General features: G+C 33.9%; 1 protein-coding gene across 1 annotated transcript in view; it reads left to right on the forward strand.

Annotated features, from left to right (window-relative positions):
- Nucleotides 1-21,527, forward strand: part of LOC150093598 (tight junction protein 1-like) — a 712,683-nt gene that overhangs the window by 273,890 nt on the left and 417,266 nt on the right. The window contains exons 8-10 of the mRNA XM_090413230.1: nt 312-415; nt 5,578-5,743; nt 17,710-17,799. Coding sequence (XP_090269356.1) covers nt 312-415; nt 5,578-5,743; nt 17,710-17,799 — 360 coding nt within the window. The remainder of the gene's footprint in view (nt 1-311; nt 416-5,577; nt 5,744-17,709; nt 17,800-21,527) is intronic.

Consider the following 21,527-nt stretch of genomic DNA (forward strand, 5'->3'; position numbering starts at 1 on the left):
CACATCAATGTTACGTAAAGTAGCATGCTGACTACTAGAGGTAATGGGATAAGGTATATGATTAAAATAAATATATCAAAAAAAAAATGAAATGAGTGAGCTCATCGTTTACTTTTGGTTGTTTTATTTTTGCTTGTTTACTTATTTATTTTTTTACTCATAGTGTATTCAAATGAATTTTGTAATCTTTGCCACAATTTTAGTGTTTGTATTAACATTGTATAATTTACTTTATTCTGCAGTACATGTCAAGTTAATTTTCTCCTATTCTTGCCATTTTTCATTATAATATATTTTTTGTATAATTTCAGATTTTGGTGTTGTTTTGGGATGTTGGATATATGTCAAAGAGATTACAAATCAAGCTTTGCTAGAAAAGGAAGGAGGAATCTTGGAAGGAGATGTAATCATGAAGGTAACAGCAGATTGTTCTGTTTATTTATTTATCATATGTTATACCTCTATGTTGCGAAAATTATATAAATGGGAATTTTTCACGAACCTCAATACACTGTTGACCCAGCTTTAGCTATGATTACAGATCCTATTCTCCTTGTTAGGCTTTTCTCCAAATATGTAAAGATAGTTGGCCCATTCTTCCATGTGAATGGTACTGAAGTTGAGTGTGTTGGTGGTGCCTTATACATTGCTCTAACCTCTTCCCACATATGCTTTATATCGGGCATGTCAAACTCGTTTACCATCAAGGGCCAAATTAAGAATTATACATCAAGCCACAGGCCACATCAGAAAAAAAAAATCTCGAAATAAAGAGGAAACAGATTTTTTAATATTAAGATTAGAAGTACAAAATATAACCATGTTACAAAAATACATATAAAATATAAAGTTTACATATTTAATAGAAATTATACATATACATTTTTTGGAGAAACTTGACAACGTTTTTTGTTAATGAAATCTTCAAAATTTGGTTGAATTTGCTGAGCTGTAGTTATTTTCAATATTGCTTGCATGTGCTGGTCAGTTAATCTTGATCTTTCTGCAGTTTTATTATTCTTTAAAGTTGAAAATAGTTGTTTGCATAAATATGTGCTACCGAACATAGATAAAATACACCTAATTGCACATAACACGTCGGGATATCGATCGACTGATAAATAATTATAGAACTTTGGAATTCCAACATCCATATCTTTTTGTTTCAGTACAGAATCACACTGAATTTTAATTAATTTCAACTGTAAATTGTCATTAACAGTGGTGTAACAAGATTTTTTTTGAAATGGCAAATAGAAGATTAATTTCTTTAGAAATTGCAGAGTAATTTGGCATATAAAATAATCTTAAGTGGAAATGTTAAATTTTTAAATATGTTTATTTAATTCGGTGTTGTCAAAAGTTAAATAACCATATTGGTTGCAAAGTTTGGCGGGCCACATGTTACTTGTCGATGGGCCTCATGCGGCCCGCAGGCTGTGTGTTTGACATGTGTGCTTTATATGATTTTGTGCTGGCTAGTTTAAAATTTCCTTATCCATTTTAAGCAATTTTCAATGCTTCTTTTAATGGCTTAAACTGCAGTTGATCTTGAATGTGCTAATTGCTACAGGTACAAAATTTGATGGAGGATTAGTAAAGTCACCCCTACTTAAAAGTTCGTTAACTCCTAAGCACAGGTATAAACTATTTGTAATATCATGCACAATTAGTCATTTAGGGAATAACAAAGTCATTTAGTTACTTAATAATTAATAACAATTAATTCATTATTAATATATTAATAGTAGTCATAGAGAAACATGAAAGTATCCACATAATTTTGGCAATTTATTTCCAAAGTACAGGAGGCATATGTAAGTTGCCAGATTATCACAAGAGATTACATGGATGTTGAAAATCATGCCCACAGGTGGGGATAAGTAAATTATCATCCCTCTTTTTATTCCTGGATACAACCCAGATTACTGTTCTCGTATTTGGTTGAAGTTTCATGAGGACAAGGCATCGAAGTATTCTGTCTTCCAATGTATTAATATTTTATTTAATGTCTACTTACTTTTCAATTAGCCAGTATGTGTGTATATCTGCTCTCTATATATAAAAAGATAAGCCGAAATTTGAAACGTTTTTATGTCACGTTTTTTGTCTTACCAGCCCGGAACTTGGGGGGTTGGGCGCCGTAGGCGACAGGGAGTGGAGCCCCCTAATATATATATATATATACTAGGGGGCTCCACTATATACTAGGGGGAATCCAAGAGACTTGGATTCCCCATTACACACCAGAATCCAAACAGCAGCCAAAACACTCGAGAGAAGCCAGTTGTTCAGTACATAAGAAGATAAAGTCTGTTCCATCACCAGGAAAGGTTATGGCATCGGTGTTTGGGGATTCTAAAGGCATTTTGTTTATTAATTATCTTGAAAAGGGTAAAACAATAACCGGGGAATATTATTCCGATCTTTTAACCAGACTAGACGAAAAAATTCGTGAGAAAAGACCCAGTTTGCAGAAGAAAAAAATCATCTTACATCAGAACAATGCACCTGCCCACAAAGGTGTTTTGGCAAAGAGAAAATTAAGGCACTATGAATTGTTACATCCATCCTATTCCTCAGATTGGCTCCCTCTAACTTCTTTCTCTTCCCAAAACTGAAATTCTTCCTCGCTGGTCAGTGTTTTTCTTCTAATCAAGAGGTGATTGCAGCTGTAGTGGGATATTTTGCAGATCTTACTGAGAACCACTACAGGGATGGGATAATAGCACTGGAGTATCGCTGGAATAAATATATTAGTTTTATGGAGATTATGTCGAAAAATAAAAATAATTTTGAAATTATAAATTCGTTTTTTCATTGTTAGGCCAAGAACTCGTATATAAACACAACATATAGAATAGAATTGCATATTAAAAAAAAAAAAAAAAAAAAAAACTGACCCTTCTATTTGCACATATTCATCACTTTAAAACATTGAGTGTTCTGGCATTAAATACAAAATATCTGCAAGGGCAGAAGTTAACATATTTTACTCAGACTCAAACATACATGACAGAAAACTTTCGAATCTTGCTCTGAAAAGTCCAAAAGTTCTCTGTGGGAAATAGCAGTACCAGATTTCCTTGCGCATAATCACACAAGAAAATTGCAACTCATTGAAGTGTCTTCATTTTCAATATGTTATAGTGAAGTATTGAGTTTCTGTGTCAAACAGTGTTTCCCGAACTTCTGGACGTCAGGGCCCCCTTCGCAAAAATTTAAATATTTCACGGCCCCCCTCGAAAAAAAAAACGTAATGAAGACATATATTATTATAATATTTATTGTATTTATATTCAATACAAAACATACACAGCGAATATTGCAAAAATCAAATGTAAATATTACATTTTTAGACACATTTGACATGGCACATTATCTCATATTTTTATATAGATAGGTAGATATATTGCTATTGTACATTTCCAGTACAAGCACATGAAACATAAAACGATTAGTAATAAACAAAGTAAGAATTAAAAATATAAAAGAAGTTTTATAACAATTTAATGTGATGGAAGTGTTTCAATACTGCTACACCAATATCAGGTGAAATATTTGTAACTGCAATTCTTAGATTTCTGGTTTGAAATGAAACTTATATGAATAAGCATATATTTACTGATATTCATTAAGCGCTGAAATACGCAGGAAGCAAAATTTGTGAACCAATGTGTGATTTTTTCCATTAAAATATAAAAAATAGCAAAAAAGAAATAATAAATAATAAAAATTAAATATGTTTCTTTTAAGATAAAAAAAAATCTACTTAGTCTTAAAAGATTTTAAATTTGTTTTCATTATTTCACGGCCCTCGGGCCGCGGCCCACAGTTTGGGAAGCACTGGTGAATAGCTTCTCTCATAAACTTCAACTATAGAGCACTGAAGAAGAAAATAACCATAAACACAGAAAATAGCTATGAAGTTTCTTTTCCGCTTGTGAAGTATACATGTATTTTAATTTAATGATGTAAGAAGATATGTACATTTTGCCGATTCTTGTTGTTGCCACTAATTTTAAAACTAATTCCACAGGTGACTTAAAGCATGGGGCACACTTAGGCTAAGTGGTCTCGCTAGCCAACTATTGGAGAAACTGCAATACTGCTATTGTATTTTTCTTATGGATATTGCTTTAACAAACATAATTATCAACGTAGCAATATTTGCACATAGCTTTTATTTCAGTTTTAATTAACTAAACTAACAGTAATATATTTTGCAAACAAAAATCATGTGTACATATTTCAGAGACCTGTCTCACTGCTACTCTCACTTCTCTTGTTGTGCCCCACCCCATTCTCATTCTTTGGTCATATTTTTCACTTGTTTACATTTTCATGAATTTTTCGTATTGTTGGCCCAGTTAATTTTCATGAAAATAGTTTGTTACATTTAATTTAACAGGTTTTTCATTGTTAGCACCATGATTTCTGGAATCAGTAATGGTGTAATGATGATTCCATCTATGTTTTTTTTTTCTTCTTCTTTTCATTCTTGCCTTCACTAGTTTAATAACTTCTTATTGCCAACTGGTATCACTGATTAATGATTGATCCATGACTTTAGAATTTCTCTACTAACACTAAATAACAGGATGGACTGACATGTTCACATCTGAAGTTTAATGAATTAGCTTGCCAGTCCTGTGAACTGATTGAAGACATTATGTCAAGTTGTTGTCCAAAGATGATAAAAGTTTCATTTTTATCTAGGAAAGGGATGGGGATTCTGCATTAGTCCACACTTTTATGTAAATAATGATATAATAAGTATTCTCATTACTTAAATTAAGGGGATATTAAATCCCACATAGTTTTAAAACCGAATAAGAAACTCAAAGATTGAAATCAGAGTTTCTTGCCGAATATAGTAAACTATAAAGTATCGGCGACACTAGCATTAGCCAATGCAAGTGATCCTAGTACGTAGTACAATACCAGGACAACTCGTTGCAAAGGGGGGGGGAAGTTCAGATCGCTATGCTTAGGTATTTTCCATAATGTAAAACCACATTTCCTAGGAAATGCATGCTGTTATTACATTATGGAGGGAGGTCACTACCCAGACCGGTTTCAGCCTTTTTTGAGGCTTCATCAGTGAGTAGCTAGACCTAATACCAAAGTGTATAGCGAAAAGAACTTATGTACTCTGCGAACGAGTTTTCCAAACAGGTGCAACCATTAAGTTACTTAAGTATAAAGAGCTGATAAGCTTCATTTCGGCAATGAAAACATTACTTAAATTAAGGTCTTTCCCCCCCTTTGCAACGAGTTGCCCTGGTATTGTACTACGTACTAGGATCACTTGCATTGGCTAACGCTAGTGTCGCCGATACTTTATAGTTTACTATATTCGGCAAGAAACTCTGATTTCAATCTTTGAGTTTCTTATTCGGTTTTAAAACTATGTGGGATTTAATATCCCCTTAATTTAAGTAATGTTTTCATTGCCGAAATGAAGCTTATTAGCTCTTTATACTTAAGTATTCTCATGTTTTTAGTGATGCCATAATATAGATTATGCTATAGTATAGTATATGATTTCTTAATGAAGCTTTTCTTAAATTGCAGATTAATTCAACAAATGCTGAAAATCTTACACTTAAAGAGGCAAAAAAATTAATAGAAAACAGTAAGGAAAAGTTGCAACTTGTTGTAAAAAGAGAAGGGAGGAGTACAGATACTCTAAATTGGTCTTACAAGACTGTATTTGAACCTTTTGGAAATCAAAATAAAGGTAATTAAAATAGCAAATCTGATAAGGAGTTCTGACTGCTATCGAGTTTTCTTTTTGTCAGTATTAATTTTTCTTACTAGCACATAGTTTTTCACTAAATTGATAATGCTAGTGTGGACATTATATCTTACTGTTTGATATCATTTCCAATAAAGAAGAAAGGAACATTTAGCTAAGTACATAAGGTATGCAATTATTATTATTATTATAAGCATTGTGGAGTCAACAGACTCATTCTTACAGGTAGAAGTATCACTCCCTTCCCCACACGTACAAGTGTTAATTAACACTTGTATGTGTCTCTTTTATATCACCTGTTTTCTGTTTATTCACTAAACTTTACAATTTACATTGCTTCAACAATTAAATTGTTCCATAATCAACATGTTTGAGTTCTGAAATTGCTCTAGTCACTTTTCTGAACACTCTCCAGACTTATTACATCACAGCTAAAACCAAATCACCAAATTTGTGCACAGTAGTCTATGTGTGGCATGAGCAATGCATTACAAACTTGTGTTGTGCCCTTTGAAATTCAGGCCTCTGCCAGGAAGCCACCTGCAAAAGCACAGTCCATCAATACTATACATATTTCTCCAAAGTGCACTATTTGCTCTTTGGAGGATTATGTACTTCAAAGGACAACACCTTCCACTTGTTGCTGTTAAAACTATCCTCTCATTTCATACTACAAATTTATTTCAGACTTCCTGGAAGGATTTGCCATAAGCATCCACCTTCTAACTCTTCTTAACTTTTCATCATCAAAGACTAAAATCAGACTCCCAATACACACAATTTAATATCATTATTATTCACTTAATATTATTATTATTATTATTACTAACACCATGTTCCATCAGAAAAATGTACACAAATTCACATAGAGAGAAGATGCAAGAAATTAAAAAAAAAAAATCTGATTGACTATGTTATTGTCGATAGCAATGTTTTCCTGCTGGTTCAGGACACAAGAGTATACAGAGAATTTGAAATTGAAAGTGATCACCATTTAGTGTTGAGCAGCATAAAATTGAATTTCATATTGAAAAGAAGAATGTAAGAAAGTTTTAAAACAAATCAAAGTCGAACAGCTTTCAGAGATGAACTGTGAATGAACTCAAATACACAAACATTATTCAAGAAAAACATGAAGGAAATTGAAAAGCAGACCCAAACCTTGGAGATTCAATGGCAAACCCTAAAGAAAACATGAACCCTGAAGAAAATTTTCAGCCAGAAAGGCAGCATGTGATCAGGCAGTGGTCTGCAAGGAGAGAAAAACCAGAGCTCCATGGTTAACTCAGTAAGTTAAAAAGGCAGTTGCAGAAAAGAAGAAAGCATATCGAAAGTTCCTGGCAAGTGGTCAGCATGTGACCTTAGTGAATACAGAGAAAAATGTAAGAAAGCGAATCACCGTGTAAAACTAGCTAAACAAAGTCATTGGAAGGCTTTGGTATGAATATAAAAAATAAATATCAAAAAGATTGCAGCCTATTGAAAAAAGCTTATAAATGGAGGAAAGAGTGCTATAAAAGGAATCTGATATGGTAAAGGAGACAAGATAACTGAAGATAAAGATATTCAAGATGTCTGAAGTAATTACTTTGAAAGATTGTTAAGTGAAACAATCAGTTTCAGCATGGTGGTAGAAAACTCCCAACAAGATGCCATCAGAAATACACATCTATACTTGAAGTAGAAAAAGTCATTGAAAACCCAAAATGTGAAAAGGTAACTGCAATAGATGAAATATGGCCAGAAATGCTCAAGTATGGAGGTATAAAAGTTTTACAGTAGCTGCATTGTATAATTCAGAAGGCCTGGTCAGAGGGGCGAATTCCAGATAATAGGAGCAGAGCTCTAATAGTACCCATCCATTAAAAAGGGAAATAAAATTGTACTTTGAATATAGAGTACCTGAATAGTTTTATTGTGGCCTTTTTTGTTATATGTGGGATGGGGATATGCAGTGTTTTCCTCTATTTCATAATCCATTGTAGATCAGCTAAAAAATATTGTAAAGATAGGAATTCTTTTCAAGTGCCATATTAAAACAAATTGCTTTTACTCTCTCCAATAAGTAAGTATTGAAAGATGGCAGTGTGATGGATTATATAAGAACTTTCTAGTTACGTAGGTCTCCTATAAATAGAAAAAGAAAAGGAATCATTTGGTTGACACATAATTAATGTGTTCAGGAAGGGAGGACAGTTTGTTTCTTTTTCTTTAGTAAATGCATAGATGGTGGTTGCTAAAATGCACATGCACTAAAATTGAATCTGTCTAGCCCATGAGACCAAATAATAAATTATGTCTACACAGCATAGCCAGACTGTTGGTTTCTATAAAGCAGTGTGGAGTGCTTGGTTTCAAATTCCATATAGAAATTAGCTTGGGGGTGGGACGAATGAGGAAATCATTCCATATATGGTGAATTCAAAGGTTTTTTCTATTTGTTTTTATGTTAAGATTTTTTTAAATTAAAGTTTTAAAGTTAATTAAAATTTTAATGAAAGAGGGAGAATAAACTGTGAGAGAGAAAAGTGAATTTATTGCATTCCACACATCCAGGATGGTTTAATATAAGGTTTTAGGTTTTTGGTAATTTCTTTGGGGTGCTTAAGGGTCAAAGCTGTATAACTGAGAGGAGACCTCCACATAGCCTTTAAAGGAATGCAGAGAACCGACCAGGGCTTCTGACCTAATATCCAATCCTCACCTTCTCGTGTGATACCCAACAGGGTATCACCACGAGAAGATACCCAACAGGGTGCTGTTGGGTATCTACTTGGATACTGAACGAATGAAGATGGGCTGGCAATTTGGGATTTAGCCGACCAAATTGTATTCTTATTGGTTAAACCAAAAAAAAAAAAAAAATGATGGTACAACATGACAGAATTTCATGCCGGCTGGGACGTCGCCCTGTTAAACAAGGCCCCCATTTTTTTTCGCCAGGGAACCAGGGCGAACAGCAAAAAGTCAGCTACTGGAACAAATCTGAAAACAAACCCTAACTCAACATCACCAGAGTTAAAGATTGGTACTATCAACCTAAGAAGCCTGAATGGCAAAGAAATGGAGCTAGCTGAGGAATTAGATAAGTACCAGATCGACATAATAGGGGTGACTGAAACAAAAAAGACCAAAACTGGTGAGATCTTTCTGAGCAATAAATACAAAATGTTATATTCAGGCAATGACAATCAAGGAAAAGGAGTAGCCATAGTATTCAACACAAAATACGAGGCTAATCTTCTTGAATGGCAGTCACTCTCAAGTAGAGTAATGTGGGCAAATATGAAAATGGGGAACTGGACAATGAGACTTATTTGTGCCTATGGTCCCACAGAAGGTTCTACTAAGGTAGAAGAGTTTTTTGAGGAGTTTTTTGAGGCTTTAGAAAAAGCAACTGACACAATGAAAAATGAAAAGTTGGTCCTTGTTGGGGATCTAAATAGCAGAGTAGGAAATGATTGTGAGACATACAAAAATATTTTGGGAAAATTTGGAGAAAAGAGCAAAGCTAATAATAATGGCAAATATCTGGATTTCTGCTCAGGACATGGACTGGTTATTACTAACACCATGTTCCAACATAAAAATATGCACAAATTCACATGGAGAGAAGAGACTAGGAATAAGGAAAGTCTCATTGACTATGTTATTGTTGATAGTGATGTTTTCTCCCTGGTGTAGGACACCAGAGTGTACAGAGGATTTGAAATTGGAAGTGATCACTATTTAGTCTTGAGCAGGATAAAATTGAATTTAATATTGAAAAGAATAACATGTAAGAAAGTTTTAAAGCGAATAAAAGTTGAGCAGCTCTCAGATGTGAACTGTAGACTAAAATACAGAAAGATTATTGAAAAGAAAATGAAAGAGTTTGAGAACAGGAATCAAACCTTCTAGATTCAGTGGCAAACTCTGAAGGAAACATTGATTGATTCTGCCAGAGAGGCATGTGGTGAGGTTGTGTGCAAGGATAAAAAAATCAGAACTCCCTGGTGGACACAGGAAGTTAAAGAGGCAGTGAAGGAAAAGAAGAAAGCATATCAAAAATTCCTGTCAAATAAGTCAGCTTGTGCTCTTAGAGAATATAGAGACAAATGCAAGAATGCTAAACACTGTGTGAAACTAGCTAAACAAAAGTCATGGGAGGACTTTGGCAAGAATATAGAAAATAAATATCAAGAAGGTGGCAAAATATTCTGGAGGTTGTTGAAGAAGCTTAAGAATGGAGGAAAGAGTGTTGTAAAAAGAATTAGAGATGATAAAGGTGACATGAAAACGGGAGAAAAAGATATCCTTGAAGTATGGAGTAACTACTTTGAAAAATTGCTAAATGAAACAAGCAGTGATGACAGCACAGTGGTAAAAAACACTGACCAGGCATGCAGTCAGGAATACATATCCATACTTGAAGTAGAAAAAGCCACCAGATGGCATCAATGGCAATATCATATTAAAAACGAGGATATTAGGAAAGAACTTGACATTGTCAGCATCCAGGAATGCGTTAGCAGAGCTAATCTCAGGTGGTGTGGTCACTTAAACATGGGCGAGGAAAGATTAGCAAAACAAGTGTTCTCCGCCAGGTTGGCAGCAAAATGACCCAGAGGAAGACCAAGATATAGGTGGATTGATACGGTACAAAGTTCTTTAGACGATAGAAATATAAGATCTGATAATGTTGGAATCTTGACAAGTAACAGACTGATTTGGAGGAAAATTGTAGATAGGAAATTAATAATGATGTAATTTTTTTCATGTAGTACTATCATATCCTGTACACCCCTTGAGGGTACATGGCAGGAATTTGATGATGATGATGGTAATTTCTTTGGGCCAAGGTGTGACAACAACAAAAAAATTGGTATAACTGAAGCAGATTAAGGTAACATAACTCCCGTAATGGATCAAACAAAATATAACAGAAAATTTAACACTCTTCTATTTAAACATTTTAATATTAAGAAAAATTAATAGGCTGTTCTGCTGACAAGAAGGATTCAGGTTTTAGATTTGGATTCCACTAAATCTCAATTTAAATAAAAAGCGTAATTTTTTTTTTTTTTTTAGTTACACTTTGACTCAGAAAAATTACCAAAAACTGAAACCTTAACCATGCTAAACTTCCCTGTATATACATACATATTATATATATATATATAAGGCTCCCAAAAATTCTCAGATTCCAACAGTTAGCAAAATCCCTTTTACCCTTCACAGGCAACTCTTCCTCCTTTATCAAAAATTCTCTTCACTTTCAACCCATGATATAAATAAAAGCCTTAGCACAAAAATTCTTACATTATGATCAGCTTTAGTATCATTTCATTATTTATCAATGTAATGATGATCAACTATATCATCATATTAAGCCTCATTTTGAATTATTTAAATTATTTAATTTAAATAATTTAAATAAAATAATTTAAATTTTATTTAAATAATATTTATCTTGTGTTGCGTTGTGTTGTGTTGAGTATTTTCTCACATCACCTAAACACATTAAATACATTTTTAGCTAATTTTAATGGCTGCAATATCTAATTCATTGCACTATAGAAAAAAGAAGCAGCTATCTTCTCTTCTTCATCGTCATCATCATCATACGTATCAAGGATTTAGGCCTAGTATGGCCTGTTCCGTCCTTAGAAGTCATCGTTGAATCGTTTAAGAGGACATCCTGGTTTTCTTTTTCCTAATGGCTTGTACTTTAAGGCTTGTTATGGTAATCTTTCTGTTTTCATTCTTTGAACATGTTCCATCCATCTATGTTTATATTTTTTAATTTTTTCAATTACTGGTTCTTGGTTTAATTCTTTCATAATATCTTCGTTTCTTTTGTGATCAAATAGGGTATACTTTGCAGTTTTTCTCATAAACTTCATTTCTGCTGTTGTTAATCTTTGTTTGTCTTTTTGTTTTATTGTCCAGATTTCGCTTCCATACATTAAAACCGGTAGGGCTAATGTATTGTATACTTTTAGCCTGGTTTGTTTTTGCACTAGGTTTGGTTTAAATATGGAGTTAATTACTCCTGTTATTTTTAAATATTTTGCAATTTTTATGTTTATATCTTTTTCATTTTCATAAGTGATCATACATCCTAGGGAAGTTAAATGAATTCACCTGTTCAAAGATCTTGTTATCTAATACTATTTTAGTTCTTGCTGGATCTTGTCCTTTAAAGGCCATAGTTTTTGATTTTTCTGTTGATATTATCATACCATTATCTTCTCTTCTTAAACACATTAATTACATGACTCTATGAAATAGTGCATTCATTAGCCTTTTCTGTTTATAGGAAACACACACAGGAGGATGTTTACATATATAATCACACCACCATCCATTCCAACAGTGCAGTATTCACATCCAAAAGATCATTAAAATTCTTCATAAAATGATCCCGAGTAGCGTGATCAAGGGTGAGGAAAATGAGCAACATATGAATGAGAATATAAAAGTAATGAGTGTAGTAAGTTTGAAAGATGTGTTGATTGGGTGGATGAATGATAGGTGGAGTAGATAGATTGCAGAGAGAGAGAGAGAGAGAGAGAGAGAGAGAGAGAGAGAGATGAATATGCTGAAAGAAGAAGTGAAATGTATCAGGAACATGTTGAGAAGTATGAAAGAAGAGATTGGAAACAATGAAATCAGAGTAGGAGGGAGAAAAAATAATGGAAATGATAAAGGAGGGAATAGGAGAACCAATGAAAGAGAGGGAATGAGAAAAAGGCAAGACAGCACAGGAACCAAAGGAGAGAAAGTGGTAGAAGAGAGGGCAGTGGATGCTAGTGAGCAAGGAAGAAACAGAGTAGTAAGAGGTGGGATGTATGGTGGCTCGATGATCAGTGGCGTGCAAGATGGAATGTCAGAGTAGTGTCTTCCTGGAGGAATGATAGATAGTGTGACTATGGCAATTAAGCAATGTTAAAGAGTGGATGAGATGATTGCGATGGCAGTCCAATTGATTTGAGAGGCAGTGTAAATTAGTTGGAGAGAAATCTGAGGTTCGTATTTGAGGTTGTATGGAAGAAGACAGAGAGAGAGGGAAGATAGTGAGTGTGTTTCCCAGGTATGATAATGCAGAGTCATGGAGAAGAGTATCAGTAATGAATAGTATGATAGTCAGAATGTGTCAAAAGAGAGGGTTGGATTATGTGGATACATAAGGAGCATTTGAGGATAGAAAGGAACTGCATGTGAGAGATGGCTTGCATTCGAAGGAGAATGGACATAGGCATCTGAATAGAATGTTGTTTTCCAAACAAGTCAATATGTTGATGCAGAGAAACTAGAATTTATCAGGATAGATGGTAGAGTAGTGGTCTCCTGTGGATGTAGTTACTTGGGAGAAGAGGGAATATGTTGTGCAATTCTGAATCCAGTGGAGTCTGAAGGGGATAACGAGAGGAATAGCAGTACAGAAACAGTGACAGTGCCGTGATGATTTTTTATACAAATGTCAGGAGTATCTGAAATGAAGAAGATTAATTCTTGGCACTAATAGCCTCATCCATATCTCAGTGATCCCAAAGCTTATTGGGATCACTGAGACATGGTTGATGGAAGACAGGACTAAAACCAGCAGAGTATAATAGCATTTTTGGCAGGATAGGAAAGTCAAATGCAGTGGTGGAGTATTGCTTATGATAAGTGATGAGTTGTGTTCTCTCAGAGTGGAGGATTTGAATAGCAATGGCACTAATGGTTTTGAGAGCATAGGTGTGAGGCGGAGGTGGGCAGGACAGGATATTTAGTGGGGTGTTGCTATAAGCCAGGGAGTATAGAGGATGAAGAGCATGAGACATTTAGGCAGTTGAATATAGCAAGTGCAAGAAGAATGATTGTTATGAGTGATTTTAACCCTGCGGAGGTCGCTGCTGATCTGACAGATACAAACAAATTGTTTAATATAAATATTCTTACATATATCCAGTGTATAGATTGGAGGTCATGACTAGCTGCGCATGCATATATTACGAGTGATATTCCACACTGTTTATGCGGTTAGTTTTGGTTTAACATGTGTTATGTAAAGGTTTGTGATATTTGATAGTAAATTGTATCTGAGAGATATCGTGAACTCTGATATCAGTATAGTATTGGGTTAGTTTTTTTTTTATTTATTTACCGTTGAAAATGGCTGGAAAAATATATCATTTGGATAATCCATCAGACGTTGAAGAGATTCAGCGAATGTTACTTGAGTCCAATGATGAGAATGATAGAGTCGGCGAAAGTGAAAGTGATATTTGATAGTAAATTGTATCTGAGAGATATCGCGAACTTCGATGTCAGTATAGTATTGGTTTAGTTGTTTTTTTTCTTTCTTTTCTTTGTTTATTTGTTCAGTAATTTCTAGATTGTAACTGAAAATAAAGAAACCATCATGTATTATGTTTACAGTACAGTGTTTTTTTTTTTTTAAGTTTTATCACATTTAACACATTCTAGTAATGAATTTATCTCTCAGATACACTGACCTACACTGCAATTTTTCAACTGCAACCTCTCAGGGTTAACTATAGCAGTATAAATTGGGAAGAGGAAACTGCATGTAGTAATAAGGAATGGAATTCTTGCGGGACATGTGTTCTTAGGCAACATGTAGTAGAAGGAACACGAGGTTCAAGAGTTTTGGATTTGGTCATAGCATTGGAAGAGCTGATTATAACTGAGATGGCATCTCTGCCCCAGTTGGAAAGAGTGACCATGTGTGTTTTGAAAGATGAATAGACATGCAGGAATAGTAAAGAGAAAGGAATGTATGTGAAATTATAAAGCAGGTGATTAAATAGTCTTAGATGTCAACTTGGAGCAATTCCATTGATGGAGGAATTGGAAGGGCAAGATATCATTAGTGCTTGGGAACTGATGAAGGAATATTTATTAGTAGCAATGGCAAGTTGTAAACTGCGAGTTAAAAAAAAAAAAAAACACTAAAGTGGATGACAAACAACATCAAACGAAAACTGCAGGTGAAAAAGAAGCTATGGAAGAGATATAAGGAGAGGGGTGGAGAGCAGATGCATGAAGAATATTAGAATCATACTAGGAGAGTGACTATTATGACAAGGAAGGGAAAACTGGAATATGAGAGGAGGTTGGCCCTAAGATCCAAAAAATATCCTGAGGAATTCTTTAGTTATGTAGCCAGTAAGAGAAGGAAAGGTTGTTGAAGAATGACATTGTTGGAAGTTGAGTGACCTGCAAAGGACCTAGTGGAGTACTTTGTTGAGATATTTCATCATAAAGAAGTAGTTTAATACTAGAGGGTTGGGGTGCTGGTTCAAGAAGTGGAAGAAGAGAGTGAGTTTCAAATACTGATTACTCTGAATATCAAATAAGCAATGGAACTGGATGGAATTTTGCCACAGGTTTTGAGAAAATGCATTAAAGAACCAACAGCTCCATTGACCTGTCTGTTCATTGAGAGTCTGTCCATGCAAAAGGTGTCTATGGAGTGGAAGGAGGATAAGATACTGCCATTTTGTAAGGGTGACAGTGAAATGGAAGTGTCAAAAACTATAGAACCCATTTGTATTTCATCAGTAGTTGTTAAGATTTTGAAGAAATTAGTGAGGAATCATTTACAGCACTTGGCAGAGGATGGTAATATTATCTGTAAGAGTCAGCATGGATTGGTTAAGGTGCGCTCTGGTTTTAGTAATCTGATTGCCTTTTATATATAAGTGACAAGAGCAGTTGATGAGGGTAAGGCATATTCTGCCATTTTTTTAGATTTTACAAAGTTTGATAAGGTGCCACATGATAATCTGATATTTAAGGTAGCACATGAGTTTGGATTCAGGTGAATTGGATTGTGGATTGGCTGTGTTATAGGTATCAGAGAATTGTGTAGAAGGGAGCAGTATATCAAGGAAGCAGAAAGTTACAAGTGGGGGTCCCACAGTGCTCAGTATTGGGATCTGTATTATTTAACCTTTATATCAATGACATTGTCAATGGATTGCATTCAGTTGTTTGCAGATGATGTGAAGCTGGGAAAGGTTATTAGTAATAGTGCAGATGTGGGTAGTCCTTTAAGAGGATTTGAATAAAATGGACAAATGGGCAAATGATTGGTAGTAGCAGTTTAATTCAGCTGAATGTAAAGTCTTGAAGTTTGGGATACATCGATAGGGGGCTGCATACTCTGGTGGTGGAAATGTTTCCACCAATAGAACATGTACTTGAGGAAGTGGGGGGGGGGGGCAAGTGATATTCAGGGAATGTATTGCCAAGGTAGTGAAGGTAACCCAGAGGATTGCTGCAATACTGAGAAGGACACTGACCAGCAGAGATAAAAGTTGTCATTTCATTGTATAAAGCCCTGATCAGACCACATCTGGACTATTGTACTCATATTTGGTCCCCAGGATTTGAAGGAGTGCAGAGGCAGATAACAAAGATCGTATCAGGACTGTACAATGTTAATTATGAGGATAGACTGAGGGAATATAGATTGCAAAGTTTGGTAGATGAAAGGGGAGGTGATATCATTGTGACAGTTGAACTTTTGAGAGGTAGTTACAGGGTTGACACCATGAAGGTCTTACATTTGGTATATAAAGAATCGCCTGAGTTTAAAGTTGTCCAAACAGGTTCTCCAGTTATGTTTGAGGTATAGCACTGAGCACATTTTTTATACTAGTACAAAGATCATTTAGAGAGAGCAAGACTTTGTTGAGTAAACTTCAGATTTAGTATATTATGACATGAAAAAAAAAAATTAATGAGGATAAGTCTTGGGTAGTGATGTCGCCAATATGTTGGTCCATCTCTTTCATCCATATACTTGGAAAAACCTCACTTAATTCTCCAATGCTGCTGGTGAAGTGATAAGGTATCCCATTCTGTTGAAAGACTACTCTCATTCTTGGTCTTGATCTTGATCTTCTTAATTCAAGAATAAGATTATTCTTCAGCATATTTAAATATGATTCACTGTTTGCAACAGTTCTTTCAAAAAGGAAAGGGCCAGTGAATGGTAATTTTCACTTTAGGAGAATCTCTCTCTCTCATGTTCGCATATTTTTTATGGTTTCTCTCTCTGACATATGACAATTATGGCAGTTAATCTTGCTTGCTGTTGAAATATTGCTTCATCACTAAACAACAAATGAGACACTGTTTTTGGGACTTCATGATTAAAATAATGGCAGAAAGCTAATGTGCATAGCAGTTTCTTCCAACGGTATTTGATAGATTTGAATCACTTGCTTTTGCTGGTGTAATTTTGTCATTTTGTTTTGAGAATTTTGGACATGGACTGTTGGTGTTATCTATAGAGCAAGTTTTTAAAAGAATTATCATTTATCCTGAACTTCCAATTCCTCACTTCTCATTATTGGAGCTAGTGTTTTTAAATTTTTTCATCCAGTGTTTAATTGAATTTCTTTAGGATGTTTCGCTGTTGTGTAACATCCTAAAGAAATGAATCCTAAATTTTCTAAAACCAATATATAATCCCTCAAGCAGATTCCTAGACTATCTTTTCCCTTTGTCCTCCAGTGTTAATGAACTATTCTGTAAGTTTCCAACCTTCTGTGGTTGGGATTGACATTAAAAATAAATTAAAAAAAAAATCAATTGTTCACTCTTAAAGGAAAATTACTTCTGAATAACTTACAAATTATTGACAGAATGTGAATAAGTACTTATTTTGGAAAGGACTTAGTGTAAAGGCATCTTCCCCAGTTCCTTAATGAAGGGATCAGAAAATTGCATTATTGTTCAAGTAGCAAAAATTCAAGATATAAAATCCAGAAAAAAATTCTGTGTAAGTTTTCAAACAGATACTAATTATGATTTCAGAAATCATATCTAGGCCAATAAATTTTCTTTTATAAAAGTATGGCAGATTACAATAATGATAAATAAAAACAATTAAAAGCACCAGTTATTAACAAACCAAAATTAAATTTATATAATTGTTTCCTTAGATATCGTGTCCCCACCTAATTTTATTGGTGTTTCAACTAACAGAAGCCACTGGAGTAACCAAAATGTCTATGTTCAGTCACCAACAAGAGGTAATATTTTTATCTGTAATGACTAATTACAGTTTAAAAACTATATGTGCAGCTTTCTTTTAAATCTGTTTTTAATATACTGCATGAGGTATAATGTACCATATAAGAGTATATATAGTATGGCTTTGTGAAGGGTTGGTCATGCCTTAGTAATTTACTAACTTTTTATAATAGAGTAACAGCTAAGTTGGATAAAGAAAATGGCTACATGCTGATTTTTCTGGATTTTGCAAAGCCATTTGACAGAATACCACATGGAACTCTGTTATGAAATTAGAACAAATGAGGATGGATATGACGATATAACACTGGTTAAGTGGATAAGAGGGTGGCTGATGGACGGAAGTAAAAAAGTGCAATATATAAGACAGCTAACAAGGTTATTCCAAAAATTAAATACAAGAAAAAACCCTGGATGACTGAATTGATACTAGAACTTATGAATGAAAGACGAAAAAAGAAAAGTACACAACAGTATAGAATACTCAGTAAAATTATAAAAAATGAATGCAGGAAGTTAAAGACAAGTAGCTAAATGAAAAATGTAAAGAAATAGAGGAATTGGACAAGAAATACAGTACTAAAGAAATGCATAAGTCAATCCAAGCTCTGACAGATAAAAAGAAAAATTTCAACCATAATCCTTGCATAAAAGATCAAAATGGAAAAATGCTACTAGAGACACAAGATATCATAAAAAGATGGAAAGAATATGGAAAAGAACTGTTTGAATCTGATCGCACAGATGCACCAGATATACAAAATATGGATGGTGAACCAATTACATATGAAGAAATAGAATACGCTCTAAGTCAAATGAAAACAGCTAAAACACCAGGCCCTGATCAGATCCCTATTGAATTGTTAAAGAGAGCAAATGAAAACACACTTAATGACCTAAAGGTTATTTTAAATAACATCTATGATACAGAATACATCCCTGATAATCTAAGGAAATCCATCTTTGTCACTATCCCCAAAATTCCAAGAACTTTTGAATGTTCAGAATATAGACTAATAAGTTTAACAAGCCATGCAAAATTACTACTGAGAATAATTCTAGAAAGAATTAAAGACACTTTGTCAGTAGAAATAGAAGACACTCAATCAGGTTTTCAAAAAGACAAAGGTACAAGAGAAGGAATTTTCAATTTGAAAGCATTATGTGAAAGAAGCCTCGATAACTAGAAAAGCATATATCTTTGTTTTATTGATTACACCAAAGCATTTGATTCAATAGATCACAAGGAATTAATACATATCCTACAGAATAATGGGTTAAAAGAAAAATATGTACATATAATTACAAATATATACTGGAATCAAATGGCCTCAATAAGATATAAAAATGCATGTTCTGACAACTTTGAAATCAAAAAAGGAGTAAGACAAGGATGTGTCTTATCACCCTTACTGTACAATATATATAGTGATCAAGTTTTTAAAAATATTTCAGAACTGAAGGGTACAAAAGTTGGGGGTAGGAACTTCAACAACTTCAGGTATACAGATGACTCACTCCTTATAGCTGAATCTGAAGATGATCCTCAAAACGTAGTCACAGAAATTTAGAACAGAAGCTTAGACATGGGATTAATTATTAACCTAAGGAAAACAAAGTGCATGATTATATCAAAAGAACCAATAAATAAGAAACTAAGCATAACTGTTAACAAAAAGAAAATTGAACAGGTTCAGTCTTTTATGTATTTGGGACAAATGTTTACAGACAGAGGAAATTCCCTTAAAGAAATAAAAAGAAGAATAGAGATAGCAAGAAAAGCCTTTATTGATATGAAAACTGTTCTAACATCCAGAGACATTAATATAGACACAAGAAAAAGATTAATAAAATGCTAAATCTGGTCAAGCCTTCTCCACAACAGTGAAACTTGGACTCTAAATAAAGAAGAAGAGAAAAAAATGAGAAGCTTTCGAAATGAAAAACGAAGATGTTTTAAAGAAATCAAAAATGAAAAGAACATTAATGAAAATAATTAAAGAACAAAAACTTAAACATTTTGGACTTCTAACTAGACAAGAAGGCATTCAGAAATTAATATTAGAGGGGAAACTGGATGGAAAAAGAGGGAGAGGTAGACCCAGGAGAATGTGGTTTGAAGAAATTAAGGACTGAACTGGCTTGAATTACCATAAATGTTCCAGAGCAGCAAAAGAAAGAAAAAAAGTTCCTTGATATGGTTGAATGACATGACATGACACAATGACACTTGAAGAAGAAGAATTGAGATGAAAACAGGTGACTAGTGGTGTGCTACAAGGTTCAGTGCTGGAACCATTGCTGTTTAATTTATACAAAATGATATAGGAAATAATATGAAAGGAAATATTCTGTTGTTTGCTGATGATGCGAAATTAGGTAGAGTAATAGTTAATCAAGGCAATGTAGAGAGCCTGCAGGATAAATAGGATGTCAGTATGGACAAAAGTTAATGGGTGTAAGTTTAATGTCAAGAAATATAAAATTATGCATTTTGGGATAAATAGATTATAAGCTGTGTATCACATTGATGTAACTGTACTCCAGGAAATAGATGAGCTAAAGATTTGGGGGGGGGGTGGTAGACAGAGAGAACATATTGCTAAGGTAGCCAATAAGATTACTTGTCTATTGAAAAACACATTAAAAAGTACAGATAAGGAAGTTCTCATTCCTCTTTATAAGGCTGTGATGTCCCACATCTGGATTACTTTGCTCAAGTATGGTCCCATGGGCTTCTTGGGGATGAGGAACCAGTGGAGAGGATTCAGAGACAAGTGACCAAGATGGTGAGTTGCTTGTGGAATGTTCCCTATGAGGATAGATTGAAGGTGTGTGGATTTCAGAAGTTTGTTGATATGAGAAAAAGAGGGGATATGATAGAAGCGTTTAAGTTGCTTAAAGGATTTTAAAGAATAGATGCAGGGGAAATATTACAGCATTTAGCTAGAGGGACCAAAACAAGAGTGTCATCCCTGAAGGTTGAATAAAGGCATGGTTAGTAGGCGTGTGAGGACTAGATTTTTTGCTTGGAGAGTGGTGAATGTGTGGAATGGATTGCAGAGTCAGTTTTGTCTGTTAATGGGTTCAGGGAGAGGTCTATGATAGATTGTGTGGAATATATTGAGTCCCCCTCAATGAGTTTTCAGACTCCATGGAGGTGTCTGTATAATAATAGTAATAATAATAATAATAATAATAATACTAATAGTGTTTACTAACTTTAAATGAGTACTATAAACACTATAATGCATTTATCATGTATTATAAAGCACTATAATCTACATCTCAAAAAAAAATTTTGTTTGTTTTTGTTTTGTCAAATTTTTGGTAGTGTAAAGTGTAAAAACACTTGGCACATGCACTATAAAGTTCTTTTTCTTTTTTTAAAAAAATCTGTGTAGCATCACTAAAACTTTCACTTAGGATCTGGAATTTAAATTTTTGTAATATTAATAATTATGATTTTTCTTTTTAATGCTGAGTTGTTTATGCATGACAAAAACAAAATTTTTTAACTTCCAAAAAGCTTTGATTTGCATTTCCCTGTGAATTTTAATGGAAGCATTACTTATTTGTTCCGCAATCACTTGGAGGACCAGCATTTTTTTTTTTTTTTTTTTATTATTCCTAACTGATGGTAGTGCTTCTTCTGTAAGACAGCACAAGATGTTCTACTTCTTCCTGTCTGAACAACATCATCAACACCATTTTTTACCATTTTCAG

This window comes from Typopeltis vanoorti, chromosome 23 (genome assembly GCF_054136105.1).
Source record: "Typopeltis vanoorti isolate ZY-2024b chromosome 23, IOZ_Tvanoo_1.0, whole genome shotgun sequence".
Classification (NCBI taxonomy): Eukaryota; Metazoa; Arthropoda; class Arachnida; order Uropygi; family Thelyphonidae; genus Typopeltis; species Typopeltis vanoorti.